The sequence below is a fragment of the Salarias fasciatus genome, chromosome 3 (assembly GCF_902148845.1).
Source record: "Salarias fasciatus chromosome 3, fSalaFa1.1, whole genome shotgun sequence".
NCBI lineage: Eukaryota > Metazoa > Chordata > Actinopteri > Blenniiformes > Blenniidae > Salarias > Salarias fasciatus.
This window is the reverse complement of record NC_043747.1, coordinates 11615242-11630384: the sequence shown is the minus strand read 5'-3', so window position 1 is coordinate 11630384 and position 15143 is coordinate 11615242. Positions and strand designations below refer to the sequence as shown.

Here is a 15143-nt window from a genome sequence, read left to right as displayed (position 1 = left end):
AACGGTGTCCGGCGTTGAAGCAGCGATTCATGGCGGCGATGAACTTTGGTTTGGCGTTGGTATAGAGGTGTGAGAAATGGGCCAGGAGCTCATTTGGAATCGACCTGCCGTTGAGTTCAGACCTCACCTATGTCGAATTTGCTCAAAGTTACAGTAAAACTGTATCACAATGGATGCTGAGAGACTTGCTATGATTGGTGCACTAGTCTAGCACATCTATTTACCCGACTCCATTGCTTCAGCTGCCTGCTCAGTGATGATCTTCTTGGAGGCTGCTGCCTTTCCTTCTCCAGCCTTCCTCTTCTTTTGTCCACGTCGCATGATGAACTTCAACTATCGACTTCTGTCAAAAATCTATCAGAACTTGTATCACAACGATCCGTTCAGCTCCGTAGTCACAAGCGGTATGCCGCTAAACCAACTTTATACCCCCGCCGAGCCGACGCCCGCATGCGCAGAACGCCGCTATAACAACGCTCGCGTCACCGCTAAACCAACGCTAAAGCAACGCCGTCTTCAGCGGTGCACCGCTAAGCCAACGCCCGTGTTTTCGATTTTTTTCCCATTTTGTGAGCGTTGTCGAAATTCGGCCCCCCCTCCCTACCTTTCAAGGAACGCTCCAGCAAAGTTCGGGCGGTGTGACAGTCTAGACTCTCTGAACGTGTGGCTCAGCAAAATCAAACATCACCCACTACTGGTCAAACATGAAAATTACATGGTTTTCAGTGCTTCTACCGTTTAACCGACATCGTTTTCAAAACGTTTGCATGTAAACATGGAACTTTTCTGAAAACATTTTAAACGATGTTGCTTTTTCACTTGACAACGTGAGAAAGGGGCCTGAAATGTTATAAACTCGACCTTTCTAAATTGTAGTGATGAAACTTCATAATCTAAGATTCTTTTAGCAAAATCATGAAGAAAGCTTTGTGAACGTTGTGACCCTCATTTCAAATTTTAAACATGTTTTTTGGCTCTAGATAAATTTTCTAGAATAAGGCCTCCTTTCTATAGAGGGAGTCCAATTCTTTAAATTGTAGCTAAACATGTAAATCAGACCTACTCTGAGGGTTAAACCTGTGGATGTGTCTGCTGCACAGCCGCACGCTGGTTATTAATGAAGCCTCCACTCATGTCGACACAGAAAACCAGCAGCTCCACATCCTCCGCACGCCCAGAACGACCGGCGCTCAATGTTGCAGCTCGGCTGCGGTTACTGTATGCAGGCCTGGCCCGGGGTGTTTTGGGGGTCTGCTCGAGGGGTGGCACAGCATGGCGCCTGGTCCCGGATCATTTGCGGGCCCACAGCCGAGCCATGCTGGTAGCAGAGGCTGGTGCGGTGGGTGGCGGCGGCGGCGTCTGCCGAGGCTGTAGGATGTAGGCCAAGCCAGGCGTGTAATCCCCCACTCAGTGCCGGAACGCAACGTCGACGCGGGAAAATAAATATGGAAGGGCGAGCCACTGAATAGGGGAGATAGGGGAGAAGCCATTACCGAGAAGACGGCCAACAATTAAGATTACAATTTATGATTTTGGGGGCCTGGAATTCAGCGCTGATTCGTATTCTGAATGCTGTAAAACATTACAGACACAAATTGAAGTTTCCAAAAAAGTATCTGCTGCTGAATTTTAATAATTCCTTTCACAGCATCAGGTCTGCGTGCACGAATGCTGGTCATTTCACCGAATGCATTGTTTCATTTAAACACGCAGGACACTGAGTTCCTACCTTGCTGAAGGTGACGCATTAACACGAATCACATTTCTGCTTCACACTGCTCCTTACAAAGTGCTCTGGGTCACTCTTTCCTCATTTGGATCAATTATCCCATTTCCCCTCAGTGAAACAGTGTTTCTCTTTCAGCGTAATGTCCGGGCTATTTGTCAGCGCTGTGTCAGGCGCACGCTTCTTCATCAGCCGTGTAGCCTCTTGTCTGGGTGACTGAATGCCTTCTTTCTCCACTGTCTGAGACTCATCTGAAATTCAAATATTGCCTCATTGCCGAGCCTCGATAATATTGACTTTCACTTAACTTCCCCAGAGTCGCAGGGATATATTTAGGCCAGGATTGTTTTTTCTTGTCTTCTTACAGTATGTATGTATGCATGTGGAGGGGATTTCACTGCAGGCTGGGGGGAAAAGAAAAAGTGGATCTTACTCCAAAAAAAAAAAAAGCTAAACCTGATTGAAAGTTCAAATTTACCTTTTTAGTATGTTTAAAAGATACACTTCTGCTTGTGGGACTGCTTTAAAATATATGCAAATAGTTCAGTCTGTTGCATTTTTTTTTTTTTAAACTGAGCTGAAAAGTCCCAAAAGTGCAACTCCTGAAAGGTCTAACCCAAATCTTTCTATGTGTTGTTCAGCAGAAGCAGGAAGAGTCCACCAGATGGAGCTAAATAGTAACTAGATACAGCAGAATGTCATGGCTACACAAGAGAGAGTATGGGGCTGAAAGTATGTTCTAAACTGATTCGAGTCACAAAAACAAAAACATTCATCGTAAATCATAAAACCGTGACGATTCATTATCAATTTTTCAGTCAGAAAATATTAATGTAACCATGAAATAGTAGTTTGTAGCCATTAAGTAGCAATATATGTATTAGAGCTCTGAAAAGACACATTTTTTAAATCATGATTAATTGCATAATTTCTATAGTTAATCATGATTAATAATGCTTTGAATTGCATTTTTAAAATTCTGTTGTTTCTCATTTCAAGTCAGTTTTCAGCCCTTATCATAAAGCCTTCATCAGTCCAAACAATCAGTTCAAAAGCTGACTTTAAAGTCATTGTTGAAGTTTCAGCATCAAAACTTCCTGCAGCGACTGATTTCTTGAGAGAGAAACTTGACCGGGAGTCAAACACAGAGAAAGATTTTCCTTTTTGATCTCAGAGGAAAGTGACCTTGAGTTCCCTGAAAAAAAGGTGCCATATAAAAACCAATGCATCATTATTATTATTTATTATTATTAAATGTCCGAGGCTCCACATTTGGCTGATTTACTGCAGGTTTTCTTTTAAGTCTTGTTTTATGATTAATCAGATCAATAAAGTCAACAATGGAAAAATGTTCAAGGCTCATTATATAAATATGAAGGTAATGGTATCAGTGCGTGCCATCAGAGCGTGGAAAAAACCCTGCGATTCGGTCTGAAAGCTCCACAGGGCTCAGAACACACTGATAATAAACAGCCAGCCAAACAGGGAGTGTTTTTTCTATCAATGGAAACAGGGATATAAATCTGTCCTGATCACAACTTTAACCTGCAGTGCACCCAATCAGCTGAGCCCAATAAGGTAAAAGTCAAAGTGCTGTATGGGTTTAATAACAGCTGTAAAATAAAGATTAGAAGATTAAAAAAAAAACAATCACAACTTTCTGTTAGGTTTCATAACTAAAGATCAACAGGTTAGATTAGTTTAGAATTAAAACACCACACAGCAAATACCGTCTCTATTTAAAGCCTAAAATAAATATGACTTCATTGAACAAATGTTGCTGTACAATCAAATATAATGTCTGAGACATGACATCAAGTTAAAGGTTGTGAACTTTTTAGCAATGAAACTCCTTAAAACCAAATAAAAGAAAACAAAAATAATAATCAGTGTGATGGTGTGTCTGTATTGGATTACTGAACAGAGTCTGAAAAGATTCCTCAAGCATGTTTTAAAAGGTTTTTGTGTAGAAAATACAAATTAATGTTGCCTCATATGGTTTCTGTTGGACTGACTGACTCACGCCACCACGTGGCAGAAGGTGGTATGAAAAGACTGAGACTGCAGACAAGTTTTTTTTTTTTTTTTTTTTTTTTTTTTTAAAGTGGATTTATCCTAAAAACTCCAGACACGACATGTTTAAAGAGCAGGGATGTGAAAGGAATCTCTGCAAACTGATTCCAGGAGGAAGTGTGATGAATTTAGCTGCTCAGCAGCTGCATTAATCACTCAGACAAACTTTATGAAACTATTCACACAAGCCAAGAATGCAACGTAAAGTGATGTATACAAAATAATAAAAAAAGGCATGAAAATCCAAAATGTGCACACACACACACACACACACACACACGCACGCACACACACACACACACCATCAAATAACAGGTTACATCGTTCGATCTCCCATTTACTTCTTTTCAAATGTCAACGTGTCCTTGAGGGAGACACTGAACTTTAACCACCACCACCACCTCTGTGTGTGTGTGTGTGTGTGTGTGTGTGTGTGTGTGTGTGTGTTGTGTGTGTGTGATATAAAGAATTTTTGCACTCGTTCAGCAGTGAATTCAGTGCTAAGTCAGTGAAAACCACTTCACCATTAAATTAATTGAAAAACACAAACTTCACTTTGAAGAAAACATCATTTGGCAAACTTATACCAAGTCTTAAATCTCGGTTTGATGGAGAGGGTGCTCGCAGAGGGACATGGTTAAACACAGTTGCAGGTTTAGGGTATGTGGAGCAGGGGGGGGGTTCGGTGTGGGAGGGACAGACCCCCACACAGAGCCTGAACCGCGTTGCCCAACCCCCAAACTCCCACGCCCCACATTTCTTCTCTCACGCCAAGTGATGTGTAGTTTACAGACTTGCTATTGTTTCTAGAAGATACTGTCAAAAAAGCGGACGGATTCCCTGATGAAGACAGATGAACAGTGAAGGAAGAGAACATTCATTGAACTGAAGTGTTACAACATGAGTCCATTCTAATCTCTCCATAAATCTTAATCGGAGGAACCTCATCAAGAAGCGAAATCTCCCTTTATTGTTTGATGGACCAATAAAAATATTTCAGACCTGATTTCCTTCCACTGCCAGGAATAGCAAACCTTGCAAATTGTATTTCAATCAAAGTGGTTGAAAACTTCTCAAACACATCCAGTCACTTCAGACAAAGAGAAAGAGTTTCCCCCGACCGAAGTATTTGTAAACTTTTGGGTCTGCCTGTGCGGCGAGGACGCCAGCTCAGGTTGTCACTGTCACACAGCGAGTCGTTCTCATGCCAAGCGCAGCCAAAGCCACAAAGGAAAGTTTGAGCGGCGCGGAGGGGCTCGGCGGAGCGACTGCCATGGGCAACCGTACAAACAGCTCCGTCTTTGTGTTTTGTTTCTTTCTCCCACAGAACAGTGCCACAGTGTTCGCCTGTGCCAGATTGGCTGAGGGGAGTTGCCCCGCGGCTATTTATCAGCTGCGGCCTCGAGGTCGCGCAGCAATCGCCCTACATTTGACACAGTTTTTTTTCTTTCTTTTTTTTTTTTTAAATGGCCACATCAGCAGACAGATAATCAGCGAGATAAAGAAGGGGCATCTCCCGTGCCAGCTCCGGGGTGGGGACGGAGAGGGCGGGGGTGATAGTGCGAGAGGAGGGGTGGGTATAAGAGGGAGGCCAGCGGGCATTTGCAATCCCACGCTCTACTGGTGCCTCATCAGCAGCCGCCGCCCTCAGCCCGAGACCAGCCTCGCAGCCATGGCGTTCAATGGAACCTGGAAGGTCGACCGCAACGAGAACTACGACAAGTTCATGGATCAGATGGGTGAGTGTGTTCATGGGTCACTTCAGTCCTCGTCTGCTGGGCTGGTGCCTCTACTTCTACTTTAGCTGGGGTCATGGGGTGAATGCAAGACTTTCCCATCAAGGTTGACTCGTGACTTGCGTGTAAACTCAGCAGCAATGTGGTTTTCCTCTGTTCAAATAGGCGTCAATGTCGTGAAGCGCAAGCTGGCCGAACACGACAACCTCAAGATCGTCATCGAGCAAACCGGGGACAAGTTCCACATCAAGGAGTCCAGCACATTCCGCACCAAAGACATCGACTTCACGCTGGGCGTCAACTTCGAATACACCCTGGCCGACGGCACCGAAGTCTCGGTGAGAGTCCTCGACTTCAGGCGAAGTCGGTCTGAACGCGAGACAACAAATAAAACGAAATCACCAACTTGTCATTCTCACTCAGGGTGCGTGGGAGATGGACGGCGACACGATGAAAGGCAAATTCACCAGGAAAGACAACAGCAAGGTCCTGACCACCACCAGATCGCTGGTGGGCGGGGAGCTGGTGCAGGTCAGTGGGTTCAAACGCATGTCACCCGTCTCAACTTGGCACCGGCGTTACATGCTAATGGCTGGAGCGCCGTCTCAATAAATGCCTCCGTAAACAAGCTGTGCCTTTGTCTCCCCCCCCCCCCCCCTGCAGACTTACAGCTACGAAGGCGTGGACGCCAAGAGGATTTTCAAGAAGCAGTAACCTCAACCCTGGAGTTTATGTGCTTTTGTATAGATGACACAGTATGGATTTTTTTTTTTTTTTTTTTTGTAACAATAGAACATGGCCAAGTTGAGTGTTTTCTCATGATGTTTTATAATAAATACCTCAAAAATATTGGCATTTTACATAGTTGGTAGATGAATTATTATCATCACAGTGCTGTGTGTATCCACTCCTCTGCAGCCTGCAGTGAAGGACGTCTTCAAAAGGCCTTCTTAATACACTCAAGTGAGCTGATGACTAACTGTAAGTGTGGTTCTGTGCACTGAGCAGGAACGTTGACTGTCTCTTGAGATATTTTGATTTGTCTCAAATGCTTTCACTCCGCTTTGTGACTCTCTGGCAGCGTCCATACAGGCTGAAGATGTATATGTTTCTTATTGCCTTGAAGAATGCTGCATAAAATATCCAAAAGAAGTGAGTGGAAAGCATTATATTTCAGTAGGCTTCACAATCTGACACACACTTCTGATTGGTTAAACCAAGATTGTCATGTTTGGCAGGAACCCTGTGATTAAACTTGACTTGTTTACACCCTCAGAACATCAGTCCCACATTGAACCTGCACAAAAATAAACTTCTACGACGTGAACCACATTAGATGTTAAATATCTTTTAAGAAGTTGGGAGAAAAGTCGATTTGCACTCATGATCTCTGTACCATGTTTTACAATAAAGCAACTTTCATGTGCAACTCAAGGCTAATGTTGGTGTCATTTCATGCGTCTTAAATATGAATGAAACTTATAAATGAAGCGATAAAGCTGCTGGTCTGTCAATGAAGCACAAAGATCACGTCTTAATAAGCTCTCGAGCAGCGTCAGAAGCTTTTTAAAGCTGTTTCAGCACACAGCATGGCTGCAGTGTGATCACATGGAGGCTGTCTTCTGGGGTCATGTGTTGGCCTCTGGGTGCTGGTGAAGTCTTGTGGACACCCAGGGGAATGTGTGGTTCATCACATGGTGGGTTTTTGCAGAAAAACAAAGTAACGAAAACGTTCGATGCGCATGCAATGAGTCCATGTGACCACAAGAGGGCAGACACTGACCACTTCTCTTACTCCTGCACACAGTCTGAAAACATAAAGCGACAACTTGGATGTTTCTTTTTTTACACCTCAGTTTAAGTCAATGCAAAATGCAAAAATGTTCTAATATATTTTGCACGACTAATTATTTGGATTTCTATGTCATTAGGTTTTCAAAGTCTGCAGGTAGATTTTAAATCTATTTCCACAGCATGTAATCAGCAAATACCTGGCACTTCTTCATAATGCATGTTTTCCCAAAGTCCCTCACTGCATGGCTTTAATGCTGTGAGTCATTGAAATTGAAAAATATTATTTCAGTTTACATGTCTTGAGTTCAGATCGTCCTCTGCTGCATCACTAACCACCCGACGCAGGCCTCTGCAGTGGAATGTCTTAATGAATAAATTGCATAAAAGCAGTTTAATTTGGAAGTTTATGCTTTCATTTTATATTTTGCAAGGTCATCATGCAGGGCGGGAAGGACCCTCCGTTTAGTGTGCAGACCCTGTGTTACCTCATTGTCAGTGGCTGAACTGTGAATGTAACTCTGATGTGAAGTGACTCCTGATGCTCTGATTCCAGCTTCAGTCCAGCTTCTGGGTAAAAAAGGATTTACATGAACTCTTCTGGAGCTTCGTGCATCGTTTCCGGCAACATTTTAACTTTCTATGAATCTGCTTTGATCTGGACAACAGTAAAGTCTGCAGTCCTCCAAATGGTTTCCCTCAAGTTGACAGGACTGAACCTGCCTGCTATCTACACTGTATAAACTGTAGATTATTACATTTTTGCATGACTTACTGTAACATTTTGACATGTGTCTATTTTTCTTATGCTGTATGATGTAATATCAAAAATAAAATGAAGAATTACTTAATCTAAATCTGTAGTATTTCTTATATTCCTTCGACAGTAAACTTAACATCAGCCAGCATCATGTGTCTTCACCCGTCCAAATCTGGATTTTCTGAGCAGTTGTCTGCCATCGATCTGTTGCAGCCTCCAGCTCATCCCTGAGCAGCACCATCTTTCACGGAGGTAAACGCCCCACCACGCACGAGGCTAATCTGGCAGAGACCGGGCTGCTTTCAGCGCCTGTTTTCCTCCCGCTGTGGAGAGGAAAGTCCCCCGAGAGGCCTCAGACGCTGGAAGGCTGAACAGATTTCAGTGCAGGGGGAAAGTGGGCCGTGTGCCTCCTTTTTTCTTTGTGCTGGGATGTTCCTCTGCATTACAGGCTTTCTATACCACCACATACAGATGCTGTGGTTTATACTTTATAGAATACAGCAGACTGAAGTGTCAGTGTTTGGATGAAATTGGTGCAGTTTTGATGAAAGTAGTTATATATGCAGATACTTCAATACAGAAGCTTTTGAATCTATTTATTATATCTTCAATGGGGCATTTGCAGCCTGTTGTTTTGCTATTGCTCCACAGAAAAGGTCCAACAGTGAGCAAGAGGTCAGTATCAAGTGTTGACAAGTGAAAGCTGTAATGTGCCTTCATCACCACTGGGAAGCGCTGTGGAGCTCTTTGTGTTTTAAGAAGAAGAAAAAAAAGCCTCACTTGCTGTATGATGTCATCTTTAGTGAAGTTATCATATGACACACACACACACACACACACACACTCACACACACACACACACACACACACACACACACACACACACACACACTGAACTCTAAATATTGCAATAATAACTCTGTACTTATCTGGAATCTAGCAGCATGAAGTCAGTGAGAGAGACAGGAAAAGTCGTGGGAGAGTTAGCCTTCAGTGTTTTGATTGCTGTGAGAGTGGGGGCGCTGGGGCCCACCCAAGGGAGGCGAAGCTGTGGAGGAGGAGGAGGAGGAGGAGGGGGGGGACAATAAAGGGACAGAGGAAAGACAGAGGAAAAGGAGGAGGCCGCTCCTCGTCCTCTTCCTCACCTCCTCCGCCTGCTGTAAAATCTAATCCCCTGACTCACTCTGATCAGGTTATCCGAGGAGTGACGGTCACACCGACAGCACCGCGACGGGGAGTGTCAGGCCGTTTAGTCAGGCACCGTTTCCCAGAAGGTGCAGCCAGAATTTTGGCCAATCGCTGCTCAGACGGTGACGGTGCAGACGCCGGCTGCAGAACGATGAGTCAGCGGTTAGTCAGCGAACGCTGCTCACTGCATACCCCTTTGGATTCATGTCGCTTGGCATGCTGGGATGTGCATTTAAAAAAATCTGAGAAGTTTTTATATATATTCTTGGTCTTTACACCTGTAGCTACATACTGAACAGCTTAACTACTTTCATCTGTGCACAAAAACATGGATGACACAGCAATATTTCAAACTGTCGCTGTGCACACCCTGCAGTTTGCATGCCAGGCCACTAGCTGTTGCTGTGTTTTTTTGTAATACAACTGTGCACACATGTATGGACAGAAGAGTATGGTGTCAAAATTCTGCACGCTCAAGGAAAGCAGCATTTTTCCCAGATTAAAAAATATGCGTGGGTGGACTTTGATTGTTTTAGTGTCACACTGTGTTCACTTTGGCTCTGAGGAGGACTCAGGCTGCCAGACGCCGCCGCTGACAGTGGAACAGATGCTCATCTGCATTCCCAACAAGGCAAACCAAAAAAACCCAAACGTCCAAAATAAAGTCCACCAGATCACAGGAGATGATTACTGAGGCACCGGAAAGCAGGAACGCAGACTGAGACATGACTGAAGAACCCACACAGAAACACAGACCAGCCACGATCCAGAACACACACACACACACACACACACCAGAATATAAACCAGAGCCAGCAGGTGAAGACAGTCACACACACTCAGGAATATTTATTGTAACATTTCATGCAGTACATTGTTCCATCCATCAGCTTCAAAGCAAACTGCAGTCCAACATTTCTACTTGATACATGTGACACTGAGTTTTAAAAATACAAAATATTGCCCTGTGAACGTGATCCAGCTCAGTCTGGAGGGTTTAATGCTCCTACAAGTGATGATTAAACACTCGTGAAGCGTGGCGAGAACACTGAAAACAAACCGAAGCTCCCGACTCGGTGAAGGGATCCGTTTGTAATGTTTGGTCAATGTTTCACTGAGGCGAAGCGTCACAGAAAAGAATAGCAAGGCTGGCTCAGAGGAGCAGGAGCAGAAGAGCTTCAATTAGCTTTTTTTGTCTCTCGACTCTTCGTTTTGTGTTTTAAAAAAAAAGAAAGAAGACTCTCCTTAGTGAAGACATCTGAGTCAGAGAGAGAGGACAAAAAAAAAACAGAAACACCTCTTTAATGGACTTGTCAAGAAGAGTAACACCATTACAGAGTGTTGCCAGTCGGGCGCACGCATGCATGCAATGCATGCATTCCCACCGTACTCGGATGCGACACCCCGCACGGGCGCCCGAGGCTCGGACGAGTGTGTGTGTGTGTGTGTGTGTGTGTGTGTGTGTGTCATGTGAGAAGCTGCCGTGTGCCACCTGGTGTGACCGCGCAGACAGAGGAGGGCGAGGAGAGGAAGCTAAATTGGCTGAGGCCTCCGTCTCAGGAGCGGCCGGCCCCTGGGTTGGGCTATTCTTATAGAGGGCAGGAGGAGGTCTGCAGCTCCCCCGGCACACAAACCACTTTAAAGGCCCCCACATCATGTCTTGATGGACTCCCGGGAGCGTGGGGGGGGGGGGGGGGAGGTGTTATCCAATGACAAGTGTGAGAGAGGAAAAGCGAAAGGGAGCAGTGTGCAGGTGCATCGACTTCAGAGCAGACTCCTTGAAGGACCTGGAATGTAGTGTTTTCAGTCACTGAAAGATGCTGAAGATTTCTGTGAATGAATTCAAAAGACATACATGGCAACACTTAAGTTTATTTGCAAAGAAAAACAAAGTTAAACTAAAACGCTCTACCAAAATAAAGGTTTTACTTTCCTCAAGTGTGACGTTTATTCAGGTTTACTCTCAAGTAAAATGCTTCTATGCTTCACCAAGTTTCAGTTCTTATTTCAGAATATTCAGTGAAAGATCTTTCCTGTCGCTTTAAAACTAATCCACACACACATCGTAGAAAACATCTCGACAGCAAACAGGTTTAAGGTTATTTAGCCAAATTTTAATTGAATTATTTAGATCTTTGTAGCACCACTGTGCTGAATCAGGTACATATTGCTTTTTCTTTTTGACATGCTGATGTTTGTAAGTTTATAGAAAAAGTATGAAATAAATAATTATCTGCCTGGTTCTTTACATCAGTTCCCATTGGTTCATTCAGCAGTAAATGTGCTAACTGCTTTATTCCTTTCAAAGTTCCTGTTTTTTTCTATAAACTAACAGGGCAGGTTATTTCTTCCTTTAAGCTGGATTTCATTGGATAAATTATGTATTTTATCACATAAAACCAGACTGTCTCTGAAAGTCCAAGTGGTTAATTTGGTTTTCTGACACACTGATGCTGTAAATCTTCCCATAATGCGAGGAGTGTGTGGCTGTCGGGTCGCCTGGGAGGTCACGACCCAGACCGGTCACTCCCCCCCCCCTCACCCTGCTGCCTCTTCTAATCCTGTAACTGCATCAGCCCCACCATTAACCACATTACCTCTGTTCTGAACGGACTGACGCTTTCCAAGAAAAGGCGAACCCTGATGAGAGTCACAATGTTGGCAGGAGCAGCGCGTTTCAATTTGTGACAAACCGGTGACAGTGGATCTGACTGGTCTCAGCTCAGACTTTCTCACAACTTTTATGTGCAGCACAATAATGAAATTGTTTTAAAATTTCTTGCTATACTTGTAAATTGATGTTGCTTTTAAGATGTTTTCAAAGATGTTATTTTGATAAATGCATTAAATCACCTTGAGGACAGCAGTGCAGTAAACAGCGATTCGTCACACGCTCTTATTTTGGTAAATTTGTGAATCTTCCACATGTGATCAGCTGGGATCGATCCTGAATGAGACGAAGCACAATATAAACAAAGACGTCAAGACAGCAGGGATATTGTCAATCTTTAATGGCAGATGGCCTGAAATGTCTTCATCTTACATTTTCATAAAAACTTCTCATTTTGTTCACTTTTTTTTTTTTGTAGGTTTTTTTTTTTTTTTGGTTTTTCAAACAACCCTCTGCAATTCACCGAAATACAGTTTCTCCTTACAGCGGCTAAAGTACATAAATATCAACAGTACTCTACGCGTTAAGAAAAAAAAAGAAAAAAGAAAAAAAGAAACAGAGGGGCACACACACATGCCGTGAACATGCACAGAACACACAGCTACACACACGGTATACTAAAAAACAGGTAAAGGAATCGTCGTTCTCGGACAGAAAAAGGAGGGATCGTCAAATTCACTTCCAGGAAAGCGGTGTACCGTACTGCCGGCCAGACACTCGAACCACCCATTCATTCCAAGAGCTTTTTGTTTTTCCTCTGGATTTCACAGTGAATTATGCAGGTAAAAACAGTATTCACATATCACATACGGTACTCTGCGATCAGACAGACACAAACCGAATGAAGAAGCTCTAGAAAAAAAAAAAAAGAAAAAAAGAAAAAAAAATTACCAAATGAATATACAATCAAAACTTACATTAATACTTACACTGAATTATATGAAGGGCATCCTCTATGAACGTTAAAAAGACATTACCCTTAAAAACGCACACACACACACACACACACGCACACGCGCACGCTCACACACATTTTTATAAATACTTGTTCTAATAAATTTGGTGCCACACTCGGCTTAAAAAAATGTCTGTAAAAGCAAAAAACCTGCTTCATAAAATCAGCCGATATGCTAAATATGATGCATATTATCATTATTCATTACAAACACTACTGTATATGATTCAACCAGTCCAATATGATTGTACACACCCAGGCTAAACATCACAGGGAGGAAACAATGGGTTTTTGTTTTGTTTTTTTTACAGTGTTTTTGATTGTCACATCACTGTACAATGTGACTTAGCCTCATCAGAGGAAAAAGTACAAGAATCACTGATTACTTTTTTTTTTTTTTGTACAAACGCGACATGAATGCGAAGTTTGGCGTCAAAATGTCACAAAAATATGATCACTCGATGATATGTCGTACAGCAGAGACGTTATTGCAGGCCCAGAAAGACACGAGATTACAAAAGATGTTTTTTTTTTTGTCCTCCTCCTCCTTTTCCACTCCCATCATTACTATGTAAATTCAAACTTTTTTACAAAAGCAGGTTGAAATCACGTCGGCTCCCTAAAAATAGACAAAAGGGACAAATTGCTTAAAGTGAATATCCTTTCAGATGCAGAGTGGCTCTTTGGAGTGACACAGGAAGGGACATGCAGCAAAAATAATGTCATACTTCATAAGAAATCAGACTGAGGACTACAAAGCAGTCAAAAAATGGAATAATTCCACTAGTCTAGATCGCTCTCCAGTGTAAAAAAAAAAAAAAAAAAAAAGAAAAGAAAAAGAAAAAGAAAAAGCCTTTGGTCTTTTGTTTCTCTATACTGTGTTGCTGTCCTGCTACAACATTGAAGGAGCGGATTCCTAATTATAGCAGGGCTCAGTTTGCCGTGTGCCGCCGTCTCTCGGGGGGTGGGGGGGTCAGTCCGCCTCCACCGGCGATGGCTTACTCCTGTCAATGCCTCCTCTAACACGTCTGATTACCTCCAGACTGCAGAACTTAAAGAGCTGAATCGGGTTGGGCTCGGTTAACCGGACGTCACGGCTCTTCGCCCACCGGACGCTCGCAAAAACCAAAAAACGGACACAGCATGTAGAAAAGACGAGGACTGCTTTGGTTTAGCAGGGCGACTTCTTTCTCAATGGCACAAAACACGAAGGGCAGGACAAAAAAACAAAAACAAACAAAAAAAAAAAAAGGATTAATAATAATAAATGTATGAAAGTTCCTCACACATTTCAGCACAACATAAACCAATCAAAACAAAACCATTTCAAACATTGTCTTGATTACAAAAATACATTTTTGTATTTCTTTAAAATATCTAAAAATGTACAGCATTGTTTTTTTTTTTTCTCTCCTTTTTTTTTTTGCAAAGTCATGCTTCAACATGTATTTAATAATCATAATAACATTAATATGAATGATATACAGAATAGTAATTATAGTCATATAATAACACTACTCGGAAGCACTTTAGCCACACTTCCGCCATGTTTCGGCCTGGCATAAAATGCACCTCGCACCCCTTTCGACGGTCTTGCTGGACGGACGGAGAGCGAAGGGCGGCCTTTTGTCGTGCGGAGGCGTCGGAGGAGGTGTAGCCAAAGCGCTGCCTGTAAAATCTCGAGTATGTAACAGTATAAAAAAAAGGGAGTTGGGAGGAAGTTTGGGGAAGGAGGAGGGGGGGGGGGGGGGCTCGATGTGTGATGGAGGCTGGGGTCTAGTTTGTCCTGAGGCCCACGAGGCTGCTGCTGCCTGAGAGAGAGAAGCAGAGAACGCCACGGTCACCACGCATGAACCTTACACGACACGCGTTCCTTGTTTTCTCCTCAATTTCTCACACTTGCCTCTCTGAGCCAAGACCACACACACACACACACACACACACACACAAATGTCGAATCTGTGTGTGTGATTTCAAAACATTTATTTTGTTTTGCTGAGCAAAATGTTCAAAAACACACAGATGAAAGCTGACACAGTGTCAATATGGCGGTCTGTGGTTATGCTCATCCCAGGTGACGGCTCTGGCAACGCGATACCGTCTCTCTCTCGCCCCCCCCCTCAAAAAAAAAAAAAAAAAAAAAAAAAAAATCACACCTTTTTCTATAAATCTATACTTTCAAGTCAGACACGGCGCCGCAGGGGAGGGAGAGCGGCGGCCGAGGTGAGATCTGCCACCTTCTG

General features: G+C 43.3%; 2 protein-coding genes across 5 annotated transcripts in view; one reads left to right on the top strand and one right to left on the bottom strand.

The window, feature by feature from the left end:
* The first annotated feature begins 5402 nt into the window (after positions 1-5402).
* On the top strand, positions 5403-6960 carry LOC115382180 (fatty acid-binding protein, intestinal-like). Its single transcript, XM_030083871.1, has 4 exons — positions 5403-5538; positions 5701-5873; positions 5959-6066; positions 6199-6960. Exons 1-4 carry the CDS (start codon positions 5472-5474, stop codon positions 6247-6249), a joined length of 399 nt encoding a protein of 132 aa, XP_029939731.1. The 5' UTR covers positions 5403-5471; the 3' UTR covers positions 6250-6960.
* Positions 6961-12286: 5326 nt separating this feature from the next.
* Positions 12287-15143, bottom strand: part of rbpms (RNA binding protein, mRNA processing factor) — a 37537-nt gene continuing 34680 nt past the window's right edge. For 2 of the 4 annotated variants that reach the window (XM_030083850.1, XM_030083859.1), the window contains exon 8: positions 12287-14711. The gene's annotated coding sequence lies outside the window, so the exon portion shown is untranslated. The remainder of the gene's footprint in view (positions 14712-15143) is intronic. The other 2 variants (XM_030083837.1, XM_030083843.1) reach the window with 1 other exon arrangement.

What these genes read in the sequence shown, in the direction of transcription:
- LOC115382180 (XM_030083871.1), top strand. Translation starts at nt 5,472, where the DNA reads ATGGCGTTCAATGGAACCTGGAAGGTCGACCGCAACGAGAACTACGAC. An exon ending in CAAGTTCATGGATCAGATGG is followed by an intron (nt 5,539 to 5,700) that starts GTGAGTGTGTTC and finishes CTGTTCAAATAG; the next exon opens with GCGTCAATGTCGTGAAGCGC. An exon ending in TGGGCGGGGAGCTGGTGCAG is followed by an intron (nt 6,067 to 6,198) that starts GTCAGTGGGTTC and finishes CCCCCCCTGCAG; the next exon opens with ACTTACAGCTACGAAGGCGT.